Genomic DNA, 21,037 nt, shown 5'->3' with positions numbered 1-21,037 from the left:
CTTACTCCCCTTCCTTGCCCTGCCCTCTTCTCCTCCCTTTCACTCCCTGCTTTCTGCCCTTCCTTTCCCTTCTCCTCACCTCGCCTCGTTTCCCTACTGTTCCCCCTTCCTTAATATATTTTTCTTCAGGATTCATGCCATTTGGCTTGCTACAATTCCCTTAACTAACATTCCTCACTAACCAGCACCACCAAAGATTTGCTCATCTTTCAACTCCGTGCTGTTTGTGGGGTCGTGCTGTGCACCAAATAGGTGCCATGTTCACCTACAAAACAGAAAATGCTTCAAAATATTTCTTTGGCATGTTTGAGAGATGTTGTGGCACTATATGAATACAAGTTATTTCTAATGAATGTGCATTAAGCATTGAATTGTCATTTGTATTTAGTGAGATCCTTATTTCTTATCCCTGAAATAAAATCAGAGTTGAGAACCCAGTCCGTCAAGGACAAATGCCAGAGCCAGTTATGCCAATCATAAACTGAAGGCGGGATTAGGTAATGCTGCTTTTCAGGTTCCCACACTTCAAATCTGTGTTTGGCATCAGAATTGTTTCTGGTTTTGCAAGGAGGAGGGTGAAATTGCAACCCCAAAAGAAGGAAATCAGCTCCAAAATGAATCTGCAAGTTCACCCAGGAAATGCAGGCACAATTGTGACACAGAGTTAAGGCTTCAGGCTGCGTACTGGGTTCCTTTGGTTAAATGATGCGCCAGAAATAAATAAAATAAAGCTGAAGGGATATGAGGGAGGAGTTATGAAACATAGGTTGCATGTGGGCATGCCTTGGCTGAGGGTCATTTGCATTCAGTTGGTGGAAGGGGCTCTGCTTGTGTAGTCAGACACAGTGATCTGAGGCAAAGGGAAAACCTTCCCCAAAAAAAAAACCCCAGGAAGCTTGCAAGGAGAGGAAGGGGAATCAGCTGCAATACAGTGCAGGAGAGGAGAGGACATCATGGCACAAGTGGACATGGAGCAACTGAGGAGCAGAGGCGCTGGGAAATCCATCGCGGTGTTGACCAGCGGAGGAGATGCACAAGGTAACATTTTCCAATCTCCTTTTGGACAGATTGAAGAAGAAAAGAAAAAAAATAGCGATAAGGACCCGCCGCAGCTGCAATCTCGGGAAACGAAGAGCAATATTGCAGCATTTCAGCACACCGACCCCACCCCCCCCCCCCCCCCCCACACAACTCCTGGTAATACACGGGAGAGAAACATAAGAGGATTAATTTTTCAGATGCAATGCAAGTGCCAGGATTATGACCAAATGAGAGATTAAAGAGGTGGAAATGTTTAAAAGTAATTTTAAAAAGTGATCAGGCGGGTGGGGAAAACAGTGGTCGCCCCTGAAGCGGTTTTTTTTCCCCACAGACAGTTCGATGCTGTTTTCCGTTCCGTTGTGCGGAATATTTGATCTGTCGGTCGGGCTTAGTTCAAGATATTTATTAAAGATAATAGAAAATTGAGTTTTTCTCCTCCAAAAACACCCCTCTTTTCCTCCCTCCAGCTGTCGGGGCTTCTCTTTTTTCATTGCTTGTCAGATTCGCACCTTTTAACCTCCCATTCGGTCAGGGAATAATGTTTAATTGGTGACTGACCTGGTCGCAAATGGTTGTCGTCTTCGTTTTTTTTAACGGAAAACGCCGGAGCCCAACGGTTAAATGGGTCCGTTTAAAAAAAAAACCAAGCCGCCGCCATCATTGATACGGACCTGTTAAGGTGTAGATTTTTTTAAAAAAAGATTCGTAACCCGGAAAGTTTTCTAATTTTTAAATTAATTTCGCAAGGGCGCAAATGATAAAATTGCGAACGGATGGTGTGGACTTGAAAATTTTGATTTTTTTATCCCCTCACCTCTATTTCTGCCAGTCTCAATGATGGCGGCGGCGGGTGTGGGTCACGTGGTGGAGGACGTGCTGCCTGGCAGGTTGTTCCTGGGACCCAGACTCTGAGACTGACTGACTGACTGGGTGGGAGGGAGAGTGCAAATCAATAGGGGCCCCACTTTTGCACTGCCCTCCCAAGACTTCATTCAAGTTGCTGCCTGTTCAGGCGTGAGTCTTGTTTTTAAAAAAAAACATTTAGCCTGTTGTGGCACATTTTCAGTCCCAAATTTGAAGTGTTTAAAATGCAGTTCCAATCTGCAACGTCATGTATTTGATTCCTGTCATTCCCCTACTGTTAAAGCTCTCTCTGATTTTTTGAATGGTGTACCTGAAAACTGCTGAAATAGGGTAACCAATGTCAAAATTTGAATTTTTTTTTAAATTCAAACTCATTTTCACAAAGCCTATGTGTCAGGGCAAAGTACAAACGCAGATTCCTAACATTTCTTTTGAGGTTGACTGCCTTAAATCAGGACCAGAGCTGTAATCTCAACTCATCCTGCATCAATTCCGCTCTGCTTTTCTGTTTGGACATGGCAAGCATGAATGTTAATTCCTCATGCCCACTGAGTTCCATTCAATCCGTTGCATTTCTAATCTATCTTTTAAACTGTCCCCAACAAAATCTGACTGCTGTTAAATGAGCCAACTCTGGTGATTACTGTGGCACACATTCTGGGTTTAACCTTGGGTTGACCGGTATGCTTTTTGAGCAAGCTTTCCAGAAACTTCTGCGATGTAGACATCTTGAGGGCGGTTATTGATAAGTACTAATGTGGCAAGGCATGTGTCACGCTCATTTTGCACTTCCTGAAGAAGAAAGAAAAAGATTTTGCACTAATATAACACCTTTCACAACCTTGGGGCACCCCAAAACAACTTACCGAAAATGCACTACTTTTTGTAGCGTAGTCACTGTTGTGATGTAGGAAATTCACCCACCAGGTTGTGTTGAGCAAGTTCCCATGAACAGAAATGTGGCTGTGATCAGGTAATCTGTTTAAGCAATGTTACTTGAAGAATAACTACGGGCCAAGATTTCAGTGGGAACCCTCTTGCTCTCCTTCAAATATGGAATGCCATGCAATGTTTTATGTCTGTCTGAGAAGGCAGATGGGGTCTCAGTTTAGCTTCTCCTCTAACAGTGCTGTTCTCCCTCACTAGTGCACTGGACTGTCAATCAAGATTTTGTATTCCAGCCTGTGGAGTGGGAATTGAACCCAGAGCATTGTGACTGAGAGGCGAGCATGCTAATCATTGCATGGCATTGTCTTTCCCTGTTCTGCATTCGTTTTAGAGTTTTGGATTAGGTAGTGGCACTAGGGTCAGTTCTATGAAAGGAGACATGTTGGAGTGTCGTTTCTATTGTCAGCTTTTTTCTTATTCACAGGATGTGGGCTTCGCTGGCTGGGCCAGCATTTATTGCCCATCCCTAGTTACCCTTGACACGGTGATGGTGAACTGCTTTCTTGAATCGCTGGAGTCCACGTGGTGTAGGTACACCCACAGTGCTGTTAGGGAGGGAGTTCCAGCATTTTGACCCAGCGACGGTGAAGGAACAGTGATATATTTCCAAGTCAGGATGGTGAGAGATCTGAAGGGGAAATTCCAGATGGTGGTGTTCCCATCTATCTGCTGCCCTTGTCCTTCTAGATGGTTGTGGTCGTGGGTTTGGAAGGTGCTGTCGAAGGAGCCTTAGTGAATTCCTGCAGTGCATCTTGTAGATGGTACACATTGCTGCTACAGTGCGTCAGTGGTGGAGGGAGTGAATGTTTGTGGATCTGGTGCCAATCAAGCGGGCTGCTTTGTCGTGGATGGTACCAAGCTTCTTGAGTTATGGGAGCTTCACTCATCCAGGCAAATGGGAAGTATTCCATCACACTCTTGACTTGTGCTTTGTAGATGGTGGACAGGCTTTGCAGAGTCAGGAGGTGTGTTACTCATCGCATGATTCCTAGCTTCTGACCTGCTTTTGTAGCCACAGTATTTATATGGCTAATCCAGTTCAGTTTCTGTTTAATGATATCCCCCAGTATCAACATCCTGGAGGTTTCAGTGATGGTAATGCCATTAAACATCAAGGGGCGATGGTTGGATTCTCTCTTGTTGGACATGGTCATTGCCTGACAGTTGTGTGGCGCGAATGTTACCTGACACTTGTCAGCCCAAGCCTGGATATTGCCCAGGTCTTGCTGCATTTGTATATGAACTGCTTCAGTATCTGAGGAGTCGCGAATGGCGCTGAACATTGTGCAATTATCAGCGAACATCCCCACTTTTGACCTTGTGATGGAAGAAAGGTCATTGATGAAGCAGCTGAAGATGGTTGGACCTAGGACACTACCCTGAGGAACTCCTGCAGTGATGTCCTGGAGCTGAGATGACTGATATCCAACAACCACAACCATCTTCCTCTGTGCTAGGTATGACTCCAACCAGCGTAGAGTTTTCCCTGATTCCCATTGACTCCAGTTTTGCTTGGGCTCCTTGATGCCACACTCGGTCACATTTGGCCTTGATGTCAAGGGCAGTCACTCTCACCTCACTTTGGGAGTTCAGCTCTTTTGTCCATGTTTGAACCAAGGCTGAAATGAGATCAGGAGCTGAGTGGCCCTGGCGGAACCTAAACTAAGCGTCAGTGAGCAGGTTACCAGTGCTGATTGATAGCACTGTTGATGACACCTTCCATTACTTTACTGATGATCAAGAGTAGATTAATGGGCAGTAATTGGCCAGGTTTGATTTGTCCTGCTTGTTGTGTACAGGATGTACCTGGGCAATTATCCACATAGCCGGGTAGATGCCAGTGTTGTAGCTGTACTGGAACAGCTTGGCTAGGGGCATGGCAAGTTCTGGAGCACAAGTCTTCAGCATTATTGCTGGAATGTTGTCAGGGCCCATAGCCTTTGCATATCCAGCACCTTCAGCCATGTCTTGATATCACGTGGAGTGAATCGAATTGGCTGAAGACTGGCATCTGTGATGCTGGGGACCTCTGGAGGAGGCCGAGATGGATCATCCACTTGGTACTCTGGCTGAAGATTGTAGCAAATGCCTCAGCCTTATCCTTTGCACTGATGTGTTGGGCTCCACCATCATTGAGGATGGGGATATTTGTGGAGCCTCCTCCTCCAGTGAGTTGTTTAATTGTCCACCACCATTCACGACTGGATGTGCAGGACTGCAGAGCTTAGATCTGATCCATTGGTTGTGGGATCGCTTAGCTTTGTCTATCACTTGCTGCTTAAGCTGTTTGGCAGGCAAGTATACTGTGTTTACTTCACCAAATTGGCACCTCATTTTTGGGTACGCATGCTGCTCCTGGCATGCCCTCCTGTACTCTTCATTGAACCAGGGTTGATCCCTTGGCTTGATGGTAATGGTAGAGAGGGGGATATGCTGGGCCATGAGATTACATGTTGTGTTTGAGTACAATTCTGCTGCTGCTAATGGCCCAGTCTTGAGTTGCTATCTATCCCATTTAGCACTGTGGCAGTGCCACACAACATCCTATTGATCAGTATCCTTTTGGCCAAGACATTTCCCTTCAATCTGATTGTTTCACATACTGGGTTTGTGTACCTTTACCAACATTTCTCAATGGTATTGATGTTCCTTTCAGAAGTTTTGCAGGCTGAGGCTGCATACCAACTATTTTCCTCCTCCTTCAGTACCATGCCCTAAGAGGGTGTTGGTGACTATGGACTTCCATTGGATTGGTCCATAATTATGCCTGACAAAGTACTGCAGTGGTTTGCTATTGTCTTCTGAAGTATGGCTGACCAGGAAATGCTCCTACTCATACCACATGCCATTAGGCATTCATTTTGTAAGGGTTTACAGGCTGATAATCAATCTGTTTGGCCAGGTTATGAACACCTTGCATGGCCATCAGGTGCCAAAGTGGGACTTGAACCCAGAGCTTCTGGCCCAGAGGTAGAGATGCTACCCACTGCACCACAAGACCTTCCCAGCAGCTATTTTAGAGATCATTAATGAGAGACTTGGCATCAGCATCTGACTCTGTTTAATGTAATGGATTTAACACTTTAACAATTTATAACCTCTTTAATGTAAGATCCTCACCTCAATCCCATTTACCCAATCTTTCTCCATATTCCTTACCTGACAAATTTGATCAATTGCAAATTGAAAATTTCAAATGCCCAAACATCCACAGCCTTTTGGGGAAAATGGAGTTCCAGACATCCCCTGCCATTTCTCAAAGTCCATTCAGATAACATCACTAGACACCCCTTATCCACCATGCCAGTGACCTGCTCAAAAGATTCAGTGGACTGGACAGATGTGACCTACCTTCAGGTGAGCCTGAGGTTTTGGATGGGACTGGCTGGCAGAGTGAGGGGCTATGGGGGCTTGGGATGCCAGGTTTGGGGGGTTGGGAGTGTTAAAGATGGGGTATGTCCTTGGTGCCTCTAATGGGCACAGGGGACACCCAAAGGAGGTTCCATCCCTTGCCTGACACCAGCCCACTCATAAAAGCTGTCGCGTTACCCCCCCCCCCCCCACCCCACCTCCCTTGCAGGTAGGTAAATAGCGACAGTGGGATGAGGCACTTAAGTAGCCACTTATTGGCTATTTAAGGGCCTCAATAGGCCCAAGGACAGGCTGGCTATCCGACGACACCACTACCACCCTGTAAAATGGGAGACAGGTCGGGAACGGGCAGAAGGACAGAGAGCAGGCCATGCGCTCCATTTTACAAGCTCTCCTGCCTTCAAACATTCAATAAACCCAGCCCTTGGTGTCATCTAATTGGTAATTTTAGTACCATATATACCAGCATAACACTCAGGAAAGAATTTGGCACATGGAAAATATCACCCACACACTTCAGCGTTGTGCCATTCATCTTTTTACTTCATCAGTTCAAATTGTTCTCGATACCAGCACCACTAGTAACGGTGTTTCAACCCACATCAGAAAATTCACTGCAGCTATACTCTTAAGGCCTGAAGGACCAAATCCATTGCCGAGAGCCTTAGCCATTCTCTAGATTATTTAATCAAAAACCCCCATCCTTTTTATAATTCCTCAACAAAACATTTCCTCAAGACATTCTTAAAATATTAAATGTAGGGTAATGCATGGGCTACAGTGTATGGCTAGGCAGGAAATGGCCCAATGGGTTCAGACAATAATTGAACAGAAATCATTGAAAAGTACCAAGGTATGAGATTTTCAATCATGAATCATATATCTGAGGTATCCAGCCGTAATAAAATCATGACTAAAATTAGCCATCTGCATCTGTGACTAGGACCAAGTAGACTTATTGTGTTCTTGTTTCTCCTTCAATCGTTTGTCCTTGTTAAGGGAAGACTGTAGAAGCAACACCAGTACCTTGGAATGGGTGAGGAGAAGGGGAAGATCCCTGAATAAATGACAAAAGGGAGTGGTAATGGGACAAATAAAGAAATAAAGAATGATACTCTCGATGCTAGTTTTCACCCCCACCCCAACCCCATGCAATTTTCCTCATCCCTTCTTCCATTTCTAATTTGAAGTTGGCACTTTCTCTCTCCAGAGTTCATGCTGACAATCTTTCCCTACTTCCCTTCTCCTCACATTAGTGCTGGCAATCTCTTTCCTCACCCATTCCAAGGCACTTTTACCCACTTCCCTTAACTTTCATTGCCATCTATTCTCCCTTCCCTCTTGTAGCCATCTATTCCCCCCCCTATTCCATCCATTTTTCCTCTATCACTACCATGCACACAGCTTTCATTGCCATCCATTCTCCAATTCCACCCACTCCTACTGAGCGGTGGCTGAGCCCCCACCTCCCTTTTATACTCTTAACTCCAAAGTCCAACCTAAACCCAAGCAGGTGGAGAAAATGGTCAAGGCTCGGTATGCCTCTGTATTCTTTTAACAGCTTATTGTACCACCAGTAACTTATAAACATCAGTACCCTCCGAAAACCTACAAACATCAGTACCCTGCTCCCATCAAGTTAAATCAATACTTACAAACACTGTGCTCTTAACTCCCGAACTGCACCCACCCTGTTGATTGCTCAGAGGAATACGTTCCCACTTGTGCAGATGATCAATCCCACCCATGTTTAACCTTGCAAGTTGCTGTCCCTGTCCCTAAATGTGCACTTCTTATAGTGCAAAAATCACATCCTTGACAATGATTGCCGCAAACTCCTCTCACTTTTAATTGTACCTTCTTACACCTTGCAATAACCTCACATCCTGGATTTATCAATAGTCCATTAACATATGAAGGGGTTTCGATGGGGAAAATTCTGGCTTATTAGCATCACCAGGTTGGAGAATGAGTTTCGCTCTAATGAAACAGTTTTGAGGATCAGCATTTCCAAGGAATGTGGCCTCACTCTCAGACATACTGGAATCCAGAGCTCATTAGAGTGTAAGTATGATTTACAGTTCGACGGCTTGGCCACAGGAGTTCAATGGTTGAGACAAATCATTTAAATCTTGGACAAACACATATCATTTTGTGGTCTAAAATAAAAGCAAAAAACTGCGGATGCTGGAAATCCAAAACAAAAATAAAAATACTTGGAAAAACTCAGCAGGTCTGACAGCATCTGCGGAGAGGAACACAGTTAACGTTTCGAGTCTATATGACTCTTCCCTCTGCCATCTCCTGGCTAGTACATTCAGGAAGTCACTTCCTTGTGCCTGTGTTTCATTTCAAGGTTTTCTTTTTAAGTCCAGTTCCAAAGTCCTGTGGAATACTGGGAGGTGAAACCTAGCCAATTTCTGAAAATTGTCCATTTAGAAACAGCCTTTTTCTTTACAGTGACAGTGCCATTTCTTGGACTTTCATTGTTGGCTTGCTTTTAATTGAATGCATTCTTGCTGAAGGACTGCTGTGGTGCGGTGACTACTACACTGAAACGGATCCTTTCCATGTGCTACTCCCAGCACTAATGGCAAGAATTATCACCATCTGTTTACTGTGTGTAAGAATTTGGGCTGGATGACGGTTGGATGGTTACAGAAAACATTGACAAAATAAAGCACTGATGGTTGGCACATATTGGTGTTGTCACAAGATTTCACTAAGTCTGGTGGAATGTCAAGTTTTGTACAGTGTCCTTTTGACCTGTGAACACAAATGTCAGACCCATTTACTGCACACTATCGACCAACCCGTGCTTTATTTAACCACACATAATCTGGGTTGACAGTCTATTTTGAAGTCCTAATGGACTTCATCCTAGGGTCTTAAACAATGTGGCTAGTGAAATAGTTGATGCGTTGGTTTTAATTTTCCAAAATTCCCTAGATTCGGGGAAAGTTCCATTAGATTGGAAAATAGCGAATGTAACTCCATTGTTCAAAAAGGGAGGGAAACAGAAAGCAAAATACTGCAGGCCAGTTAGCTTAACATCTGTCATAGGGAAAATGTTAGCAGCTATTATTAAAAATGTTATAGCAGGGCACTAGGAAAAATTCAGGGTAATTGGGCGGAGTCAGCATGGTTTTGTGAAAGGGAAATCATGTTTAACCAATTTTTTGGAGTTCTTTGAAGAAGTAAAAATTCTGTGGATAAAGGGGAACTGGTGGATGTACTGTATTTAGATTTCCAGAAGGCATTTCATAAGGTGCTATATCCGAGGTTATTGTGAAAAATAAAAGCTCATGGTGTGGGGGCTAACATATTGACATGGATAGAAGATTGGCTAACTAAGAGGAAACAGAGACTAGGTATAAATGGCTCTTTTTCTGGTTGGCAAGATGTAACGAGTGGTGTGCCACAGGGATCAATGCTGGGACCTCAATGTTTTAGTTTATGTAAATGACTTGGATGAATGGACTGAAGGTACGGTTGCTAAATTTGCTGAGGACATAAAGATAGAATAGGATAGTAAAGTGTGAAGAGGACATAAGGAGGCTACACAGGGATAATGATAGGTTGAGTGGGCAAAGACCTGCAAATGGAGTATAATGTGGGTAAGTGTGAAATTATCCATTTTGGCAGAAAAAATAAAAAAAGTATATTATCTAAATGGTAAGAGATTGCAGAGCTGAGATGCAGAGGGATCTAGGGATTCTAGTGCATGAACCTCAAAGGGCTAGTATGCAGGTACAGCAAGTAATTAGGAAAGCTAATAGAATGCTATCATTTATTGCAAAGGGAACTGACTACAAAAAAAGGGAGGTTATGCTTCAATTATACAGGGCATTGGTGAGACCATCTCTGGAGTACTGTGTACAGTATTGGTCTCCTTATTTAAGGAAGGATGTAAATATGTTGGAAGCAGTTCAGAGAAGGCTTACCAATTTAATACCTGGAATGGGTTGGTTGTCTAATGAGAAAAGGTTGTACAGACTAGGCTTGTATCCGCTGGAGTTTAGAAGAGTAAGAGGTGATTTGATTGAAACATATAAGATCCTGAGGGGTCTTGATAGGGTCGATGTAGAGAGGACGTTTCCTCCTGTGGGAGAACTTACAACTAGGGGCCACTGTTTAAAAATAAGGGGTCGCCCATTTAGGACAGAGATTAGGAGAAATTTCTCTCCGAGGGTTGAGAGTCTTTGGAACTCTTACTCAAAAGGTGGTGGATGCAGAGTCTTTGAATATTTTTAAGGCAGAGCTAGATAGATTCTTGATAAGCAAGGGAATGAAAGGTTATTGAGGGTAGATGGGAATATGGAGTTGAGGTTACAATCAGATATGATCAGGCCTACTCCTGCTCCTAATTCATATGTCAGTACTGTGATATTGGAAGTGTTGCCCTTAAGGTGCACTATTAAATTGAAGTCTTGCTTACTGATGGTTCAGGTGAATGTTGAAGTTCCCATGACACTATTGGAAGACGAGCAAGGACGTGCCCCTGTATCTTGACCAACGTTCTTCCCTCAACCAATAACACCAAAACATTTGATTACAGTTTGTTGGATTTTGCTGTGGACAAAAATTGCAGTCTTTTTCTACATAACTGTTATTTTACTTGAATGTAATTACTGTATGTTGGGAACAGTTTCTAAGAGATGCCTTAAAGCACTGTCTAAATGTAAATCTTCCTTTCCTTCCTCCCTGCAATATGGTTTTTATGATTGCTAACAGTACAGTGATGCCTTCCCAATGTGGATTCTGTCTAGACAGAGCAGATTGAGTTGTATAAGATCAGATGAAGTACTAATAGAGCCAGATCTGGTGTTAGATACGATTTGAGAATATGAATTAAAAGCATCGTATCAGAAGCACTTTAAATAGTATTGGCTTAAATGGATTTTCCTATATCATACTGGTACCAATGTAAGAATTGTAACATCACTGAACATAATAGTTAATGCATATATAATTGTATAGCACAGAAGGAAGCCATTCAGCCCCTCAAGCCTCTGCTAGCTTTCTGAAAGATCTGTTTTAACCCCATTCCTCTGGTCTTTTCCAATAACTCAGAATTTTTTTCTTTTTGAAGTATTTCTCCAATTCTGTTTTGAAAGATATTGATTCTGCTTTCACCAGCCTTTCAGGCAGCGCATTCCATTAAATAACAATTTACTGCATAAAACAAAAATTCTCCTCACCTCCCCGTGCTCCTTAGACCAATTCGCTTAAAACTCTGTCCTCTGGTTACTGACCCTCCTGCCAGTGAAAATAGTTTCTTTATTGGTATCTAAATCCCTCAATTTCAACACTTTTCCATTAAATCACCTCTTAACCTTCTTTGCTCTAACTGTAGTTCTTGTAATCTACAGGTATGAATGCTGCGGTGCGAGCAGTGGTGCGGATGGGGATCTATGTGGGAGCTGATGTTTATTTTGTCTGTGAGGTTAGTGCCCTTTTTGTCCTAGTTATCTAATATTGGGGCTCTAATGACTATCTGACTGTATTTGTTTGCAGTGAAGAGTGTGGGTGGACTGGCCTTGCTCTCTTTATCTCTGGCCCTTCGAGAGGAATTTTGTCCATAGCAGGTGATTGAAGGGCAATTTAAACTGAGAGGAGAACCACGTCAGGAACCCTCCAGACCAAATGTTAAGTACACAATAAACAGTTCTTCAGTTGGAGCACATTTTCTCATCCTGATCATTTTATTCAGTTTCTTTCTCAGTTGCCATCCTTCATCACTAGGGTGCAGTTTCCTGGGTGCCAGTCATCCTCCAGCTTCTTGACCAAATGGCTGTCATTCATTATGAGCCTGAAAAGCAATCCCTCTGCTGAAGCTGCCCATGCGGTGGTGGTGGTGTAGTGATATTGTCACTGGATTGGTAATCCAGTCCAGTCAATAGGGCAATGCTCTGGAGATCCGGGTTCAAATCCCACCAATTTGAATTCCGTAAAAATCTGGAATTAAAAGTCTAATGATGACCATGAAACCATTGTCAATTGTCATAAAAACCCATCTGGTTCACTAACATCCCATTTAGGGAAGGAAGGCTTACATGTGACTCCAGATCCTCCGTAAAGTGGTTGACTCTTAAATGCCCCTGAAATGGCCTAGCAAGCCACTCAGTTGTATCCAAGGAAAGGCACCAGAAATGACAACAGCAAACCCAGCCATGTCGACCCTACAAAGTCCTCCTTACTAACATCTGGGAACTTGTGCCGAAATTGGGACAGCTGTCTCATAGACTAGTCGAGCCTGACATAGTCATACTCACGGAATCATACCTTACAGATCTTGCCCTAGACACCACCATCACCATCCCTGGGTATATCCTGTCCCACCAGCAGGGCAGATCCAGCAAAAGGTGGCAGCACGTTGTTATTACAGTCGGAAGGGAGTTGGCTTGGGAGTCCTCAACATCAACTCCCACCCCCATGAAATCTCATGGCATCAGGTCAAACATGGGCAAGGAGGTCCCCAGCATCACAGATGCCAGTCTTCAGCCAATTCGATTCACTCTATGTGATATCAAGAAACAGCTGAAGGCACTGGGTACTGCAAAGGCTATGGGCCCTGACAGTATTCCGGCAATACTACTGAAGTCTTATGCTCCAGAACTTGCTGTGCCCCTAGCCAAGCTGTTCCTGTACAGCTACAATACTGGCATCTACCCAGCTACGTGGGAAATTGTCCAGGTATGTCCTGTACACAGAAAGCAGGACAAATTCAACCTGGCCCCATCAGTCTACTCTCGATCATCAGTAAAGTGATGGAAGGGGTCATCAACAGTGCTATCGAGCGACACTTGCTTAGCAATAACCTGCTCACTGACGCTCAGTTTGAGTTCTGCCAGAGTCATTCAGCTTCTGATCTCATTACAGCCTTGATTCAAACATTGTCAAAAGAGCTGAATTCCCGAGGTGAGATGAGAGTGACTTCCCTCGACATGAAGGCAACATTTGACTGAGTGTGCCATCAATGAGCCCGAGCAAAACTGGAGTCAATAGGAATCAGGGGGGAAAACTCTCTGCTGGTTAGGGCCACACCTAGCAGAAATGAAGATGGTTGTGGTTGTTGGAGGTCAGTCATCTCAGCTCCAGGACATCACTGCAGGAGTTCCTCAGGGTAGTGTCCTAGGCCCAACCATCTTCAGCTGCTTCATCAATGACCTTCCTTCCAACATAAGGTCAGAAGTGGGGATGTGCACTGAATATTGTGCAATATTCAGCACCATTCGCGACGACTCAGATACTGAAGCAGTCCGTGTCCAAATGCAGCAAGACCTGGACAATATCCAGGCTTGGGCTGACAAGTGACAAGTAACATTTGCGCCATACAAGTGCCAGGCAATGCCCATCTCCAAGAAGAGAGAATCTAACCATCGCCCCTTGACATTCAACGGTAGTACCATCGCTGAAGTCCCCACTATCAAATCCTGGGGGTTACCGTTGACCAGAAATTGAACTGGACTAGCCATATAAATACTGTGGCTACAAGAGCAGGTCAGTGGCTACAAATCCTGTGGTGAGTAACTCACTTCCTGACTCCCCAAAGCTTGTCCATCATCTACAAGACACAAGCCAGGAGTGTGATGGAATATTCTCCACTTGCCTGAATGAGTGCAGCTCCAACAACACTCAAGAAGCTTGACACCATCCAGGACAAAGCAGTCCGCTGATTGGCACCCCTTCCACAAACATTCACTCCCTCCATCACCAACACACAGTGGCAGTGTGTGTACCATCTACAAGATGCTCTGCAGAAACTCACCAAGGCTCCTTAGGCAACACCTTCCAAACCCACAACCGCTACCATCTAGAAGGACAAGGGCAGCAGATAGACGGGAACACCGCCACCTGGAAGTTCCCCTCCCAGCCACTCACCATCCTGACTTGGAAATATATCGCCATTCCTTTACTGTCGCTGGGTCAAAATACTGGAACTCCCTTCCTAACAACACGGCAGGTGTACCTACACACAAGGACTTCAACAGTTCAAGAAGGCAGCTCACCCCCACCTCAAGGGCACTAGGGATGGGCAATAAAATGCTGGTCCAGCCAGCGATGCCCATGTCCCACCAATGAATAGAAAGATGACATTATTTGCATTTGTTTTTAATTGCAGTTGAACATTGGGTTGATGGTTTCAAACAGTTATCCACTATAATTCTCAGATTACTCTTTCTGAGTCTATATGTGATAAATCAACACACCTCCCATTTTTGATCATTACGCCCTTAACTAATTCTCTCAGGTCAGCTCTTGCTGGAAATTAGCACTCTTAAATTCCCAACTATCTATCCCAGGGCTTCCCAATCTGGGACCCAACCCCCAGTGGGGCCATGAGACGAGATTCTGGGTTGCGAGCTCTGAGGCAACAATGGTTGCTGTGGATCTCTGACTGAACGTTAACAGCTGTGAGGCTCCTTTAAATCCTTGTGTCTTTTTAATGGTGGGTGTGGCCTAATCAATGTCTGAGGCCTGTTTCCTGCTCCAAAATACCTGTGAAAAGGTAGATTTTTAAAATCCCTTAAATTTAAACACTTTAAATTTAAACACTTTGCCACTTCCAACCCCCCCCTCCACCTGCGCTTGGTGGTCTTTCCCCGCTCCCTCACCGCTTTCACAGATTCTCGCCCCCTCTCTCCGTCAAATGTTTCTACCATTCCCACCCCCCACTCTCACCGAGGGGTCATGGAAATTTTCAAGCCTTGAAAAGGGGTCAGAGTGGGGAAAAGGTTTTGGAAGCACTGATCCAGCTTTTGGCCTTCAGTTCACCTTGATACCTTGTTAGCTAATGATTTACTAAATCACACCCTCTCTAGCACCTTTAATGCCCTTGTCGCCAATAGAGCTGTTACTTTCTCTCACCTTCTTCAGCCCTGGCACACCGCCCCATTTCAGCTCCCTTAGCCACAAGGGACACAGATTTGGCGAACAACTGGTTTGACCATTCAGGTGGCTACACTGCTTAGAGCATTATCAGGCAATGCCCTCCACCCGTAAAGCGGCTCACCATTCAAAGTTCATCCAAAATGCAAATTCTCTCTACTACAAACTGTCTTTTTAAACCACCCTCCCCTGCCTCTTCCACTCTCACCTCTGACAGTATTGGCTGCTTGTTTCTTAACTCACTCCAAATCTCACTTCACCATCACCACTGCGCTTGCTGACCTTCACTGGCTCTTCAGTCCGATAATGTCTCAGTTTTGTTCAGTTTCTTCCTTGTTTTCAAATCAGCCTGTGCCCTCGCCCCCTTCCTGTCTTTATAGCCTCCTCCAGCCCTACAACCCTCCAAGATCTCTGCGCTCTTCCAATTCTGGCTTCTTGCACATCCCCAATTTTAATCACTACACCATTGCCGGCTATGCTTTTTAGCTACCTTAGCCCTGACCTCTGGAATTCCTCCATAAGCCTCTTCACCTCTCTCCTTTTATTTGGATGTGCCTAAAAACCAACCTTCTTGACTAAAACCAAGTGTGGGTTCTGGTTAAGAGCTGATTCTCCATTTTCACTGACAAACAGACACAGTCATAGATCACATTCCTCACAGATTCCGTAGAATCCCAAGATCCCAGTAAATAAAAAATGCAGGCGTCTTTGTTCAGTCACCATGAAGCTGGGAGCTAGCTCATGTGTTGAATACAGGAACTGCCACTTGCCGCCCACTGCGAGTGTCAACAACAACCTGCATTTATAAAGCACCTTTAGCGTAGCAAAATCTCCTAAGGAACTTTGCAAGGGTATTATAAAACAAAATTGACACTGAGCCACCTAAGGGGATTTTAGGGCAGGTAATCAAAGGGCTAGATTCTAAGGAGCTTCTTAAAGGCGAAGACAGAGGTAGAGAGGTTTATAGAGGGAATTCCAGAACTTAGGGCCTAAACAGTTGAAGTCACAGCCACTAAAGGTGATGTCACAAAAATCATAGAATCATTTTTACGGCACAGAAAGAGACCATCATGTCCAAACCAGTTCTCCAGAAGAGCAACTCAACTCATCCCACTCCCCTGCATCTTCCCTGTAGCCTTGCAAATTATTTCTCTTCAAGTACTTATCCAATTCCCTTTTGAAAACCACGATTGAATCTGCCTCCACCACACTCTCAATGCATGCCAGCTCCTAACCACTCGCTGCATTGAACAAGCTTTTCTTCTTGTCGCCTTTGGTCTTTTGCCAATCACCTTAAATCTGTGTCCGCTGGTTTTGACCCTTCCACCAATGGGAACAGTTTCTCTCTATCTCCTCTGCCCAGACCCCTCATGATTTTGAACACTTCTATCAAATCCCCCTCTCAACTTCCCCTTCTCTGAAGAACAGTCCTAGCTTCTCCAGTCTATCCGCGTAACTGAAGTCCCTCATCCCTGGGGCCATTCTTGTAAACCGTTCCCGCAACCACTCTAAAGCTTTCACATTTTTCCGAAAGTGTGGTGCCCAGAAATGGGCACAATTCTCCAGTTGAGGCTGAACCAGAATGATAGATGCTCTGTGTTGTAATGAGTATGTCTTTCCTTTTGCAGGGTTACGAAGGGCTGGTTGGCGGTGCAGAGTTCTTGAAGTTGGCAAACTGGGACAGTGTTTCAAATATCATCCAACTGGTAAGCCGTAGGCTACTCTTTGTTCTATTCCTCTTCAAGATTTGCACAGATCGGCCCTGATTTAGAAGTTTTGTGTAGTTTCTGAGAGTGTTTTTTTTTTAATTGCTTTGTTTATTCATTGATCATTTTTAACCTCTGCAATGGGAAGCGTTTTCAAAATAAAGTAGAAAGCAGCACAGCATCTGCAACACTTGGCCCGTGACATTTGAAACCCGGATTCAAAACCAAATGGTGTTTTGCCGCTAAGGGCTAAGTCCACCAGTCTTGGCAAGATTGCCCTCTTAGGATTTTGTTGTTCATGAAACATGAAATTCAGCCTGTAACGGTGTCACGTTCGAGTCGGGCATTATGAGGTATGAGCACATACATCCTGCTGAGCTCCATTCTCGCACGCCACCCACAACCTCCCCATTAAATTATTTACCTCCACTTGACAACTTTCTCTTGCCAGCCAGCTGAGACTAGGAATTTGCCGGCCAGGATATTCCGGATGGCAGGGTTTCCCCTACCCGCCATCCGATGAGTCGACGGGGAACACATCCCTGCCGACTCTGCCTGCCCCGCAGCCATTTCACACATCAGTTGGCTACAGGTGGGACTTTCGCCCCTCACTGGGGAGGAAGTCCTGCCTTAGAGAGCTGCCAGCCAATCTGATTGGTCGGCAGCTCTCTAGTCCCTGCAGCGGCAGAAGCTGCAGTGGGCAGAACGGCAACTTCCGGACGATGAGGGAACCTAAGGCCCAGGACTGAATGGAAAGGTTAGTTTTTGGGGTCTGGGGGAGAGGGTGTGGTGGGGGAGGGTAGAGAAGGCCTGTGGGGTGGATAGTGGGGACCTTAATGGGGGGAGGCTGGGGGCACCCGAAGTTGGAAGAGGGCTTCTGTTGGAGGTGACCAACCCTTCTTCCTGCCCAAGGCCCAAACCCGCTCATTTTCAGGCTTCCCCCCAACCTGGGAAATCCTCCTGTCAGCCTAAAAATTGAGGCTGGGCAGGAAACGGCCCTTAAGTGGCCATTAACTGGTAGTTGCTTAAGTTTAAGGGCCTCAACTGGGGCAAGGCTGGGTGGCCTGTCTGAGGCCTTGCCCGCCCCAGCACAATATTGCTCAGGAGGCAGACGGGAATCCAGCAGGAAACCCATTAGCCGTATTTCACGCCCTTTTCTCCCACCCCCCACTCTCCAGCCCCAAAAAATCCGTCGGCAGGGGAATGTGAAATTTAGGCCATCGTATTAGCGAATTGCACGAGTTCTAACCATGATGCTCAGCAATCGACGTTTGCAATGGCAGTGTGTGCCAAAGAAGGAAAATAGGGGGAAGAAACATAATCGCGCTGCTGTCGGCCCATGTCCTAGCCATGACTAGGGATTGCATCAATTAAACAATCTGTACAATGTTCTCCAATAATCTAATCCTTTCACTTAAATAATCCGTAATCATGTGGCACAACCTGTGATGGGCACGGCCATTGGGTGGCACAACCACAGATAGATGTGGAGTATTCACAATTAATGTGGCCTATCTACTTACCAGTTGGTGAATCTCTGTCAACCAAATGGTGAAGGGAGTTGAAGAAACATCTGGTCAAGGGTTGAGCCTCAACCTCAACTCAGGAGTTAGATGGCCAGCTCTTTGAGCAGCTAGATCTCTGTTTGAGTGCTCTGGTGTGCATCTGTGTCTGTGCTTTTGCCCTCATATGTATCTCTTCCTTTTTCTGTACACCTTGTAATCTATCTCTGCCTCAGGTTGCCTTCGTAATGAAATTGAGTCATTCTCCCTTGTAGTGAGGGAGTCCCACCTGTGGGGTAAGGTTGTTCTGTTTTCTGGCGTTAGTAGCTTTGTGCTGTTGCAGGGTTGGTTGGGGCAGGGCTGATGCTGCTTGTATGACATGTCTACTGTGGCTGTAATCCAGCCTCTCTCTCTGCTGGAAGAGCTGGTAGGTTGGAGTTGGGTTTTTGATCGCATGCTTCCGTTAACTGAGTGCAAATCGCTCTACAACTCATAATTTGGTAACTCTATTCATCGCAGATTGACATCTAATGTCCTTTAACAAAAACATTACGAATAAGAAGCTAAAATAATTCATCCAGCTTCCATTGCCATGATTCACTGGTGACCTCCATATCAGTAATGAGTCATTGCCGCACATTGTAATTCAGTGGCTAGCTGGAGAAATCCATTATACCAGATGGAGTGGTGAAAGATGGTGCAGAGGGCTTGAAATAGTTACTGATTGAACAGCTGAAAGCTCTATCTGTGGGCATCTCAAGGACCAGGTTGACGATGTGTATGTGTTTGAAGTGGAGTGTGGATGGACATCTGATCCCCACCCCCTGCTGATGAGCTGCCTCTGTGAGCGTGCTGGTTCAGGCTGGCATATCTGAAAAGCTTTGAAGACACTGCTGGCATCCAGATGGACTGCGTGGCGTGCATTGTCCAGTTTGAACTGGCCTGAAAGACGGCTATCATCAGTGTGGAGAAGCCACAACATACCCGTGAAATATGGCCCTTCAAGGGTGGCAAATAAAATCTGCTGCGTTCTGTCAAAAATGGCCTGCTTGTTAACTAAAAAGCTGGCTTCAGAACTCACCTTTGTTTAAGAGTAGTAAAACATTGTCCTCGTGTGACCACTAGTGAAAATAAAGTGAACCTCTGAGGCTTTGGTTAAATCATGGAATAGTGGAGAAGGCCATGCAGTGGGAATGGAGCTGTTCTTTTTGGCCTGACCCAAAGCTGCTGTCATCGTAGCAACCAAGGCAGGGATGGAAGAGGTCAGAGAGGGAGAGAAAGGGCAGACACAGAAAATGAAAAGGGGAGGAATTTAGAGCTGGAAGGAGGTTTGGATAGAGAGAGAGAGAGAGAGAGAAGAAAAGAGAAAAAAGACTGAAAGATTGAGAACTTATGACCTTCCATTTCATATTAACTGTATTGTACATTCTTAAATATTTATTCAAAAGTTTTATATTTGAGATTTCATTAAAGCGAAAAGTGGTGAATAAGAACAAGCAGGTAGATGCAGAGATGCTTTAATATGGATTGAGAAAATTAGAAGTTAGGGAGTATCTGGAACAAATCTTCCAGTTAATCCACGAGGATCCCATATCAGCTGCTTAGACTCCTGAATTTGGAGATAGGGGTGATCTGGGATGATTTAAGATATTAGAGAGCTATAATCTGGAGCGAGAGCAGCTTGTTGCACCTCTTGTTTTATTTTGCATGAATCTGACCAGCTTCCAATGCACCTCCTGCAATTGAAAAGGCCATGTTTGAGACTTTAGGACGGGCAGGCGTAGCCCACTGTTGTCATGGGAACCTTTCCTTTGTCTGGTGAGCAGGGTGGAACGATCATTGGCAGTGCCCGATGCAAGAGTTTCTGCACCCGTGCAGGTCGCCAGGCAGCAGCTTACACCCTGGTGCAGCATGGAATCAACAACTTGTGCGTGATCGGGGGAGACGGCAGTCTAACTGGGGCCAACATCTTCCGGACAGAGTGGAGTGACCTGCTGGCTAGTCTAGTTGAAGAGGGTAAGTGCCTTAATATATTGACCTACTTGTCTCACAAGCACTTACAAAATATATATTGAAACAAAGATGCAATCAAGAGAGACACACAGTTAATATTTTATTGTGCATTCTTGGCAATTTCAGGGAGTCAAATTATGTGCACCAATGCCTGCTCAATAATGTCACCATCAGTGTAGGGGAGCAGAGGGAAATCAGACCCTCTGAAACACTCCACAGTTTCCTCTAACAGACCATTCACCCTGGTGTTTATGCTTCACACAGGCCTCCTCCTATTCTACATCATCTCACTCTATCATCCCAACCTATTTCTTTTGCCCTCGTGTACTACGTCCAGCCTCTTCTAAAATGCTGTTTGCTTCAACTAGTCCAACTGATTGCAATTTCCACATTCTCACCACTCTCTGGGTAAAGATAGACAAAAACATGTCTATAAAAGTTCGTCTGAGATGTCCCGTCAATATAATCCTCTTGGCGAGTTGGTAGAATTCATAGGAATGAACCTTATAACCCACAGGGTGACAGGGTCTGTGCCCTGTTTGCTAATCTGAGCCTTGGCAGCAGTCAAGATACCACAGTCAGCCTCAGGGCCTTGGAGCTAGAATTCCATCTCCTGATCATTATCGAGTGACCCTGCACAAAAAAACAGACCATTTTCCTCTTTAGCTCGATGCTGGAGGTTTTTCTCCACGTGAGTAA

The 21,037-nt window shown here is 45.0% G+C and overlaps 1 protein-coding gene across 1 annotated transcript in view; it reads left to right on the top strand.

Moving 5' to 3' along the window:
- The first annotated feature begins 702 nt into the window (after window positions 1-702).
- LOC144686406 (ATP-dependent 6-phosphofructokinase, liver type-like) overlaps window positions 703-21,037 on the top strand; it is a 56,992-nt gene continuing 36,657 nt past the window's right edge. The window contains exons 1-4 of the mRNA XM_078551558.1: window positions 703-1,038; window positions 11,598-11,671; window positions 16,746-16,823; window positions 20,152-20,341. Of these exons, the coding sequence (XP_078407684.1) occupies window positions 954-1,038; window positions 11,598-11,671; window positions 16,746-16,823; window positions 20,152-20,341 (427 nt within the window). The 5' untranslated portion in view covers window positions 703-953. The remainder of the gene's footprint in view (window positions 1,039-11,597; window positions 11,672-16,745; window positions 16,824-20,151; window positions 20,342-21,037) is intronic.

Source organism: Cetorhinus maximus, chromosome 11 (genome assembly GCF_964194155.1).
Source record: "Cetorhinus maximus chromosome 11, sCetMax3.hap1.1, whole genome shotgun sequence".
Classification (NCBI taxonomy): Eukaryota; Metazoa; Chordata; class Chondrichthyes; order Lamniformes; family Cetorhinidae; genus Cetorhinus; species Cetorhinus maximus.
Note: the sequence above shows the minus strand (reverse complement) of the source record. Positions and strands in the feature narration are given on the sequence as shown.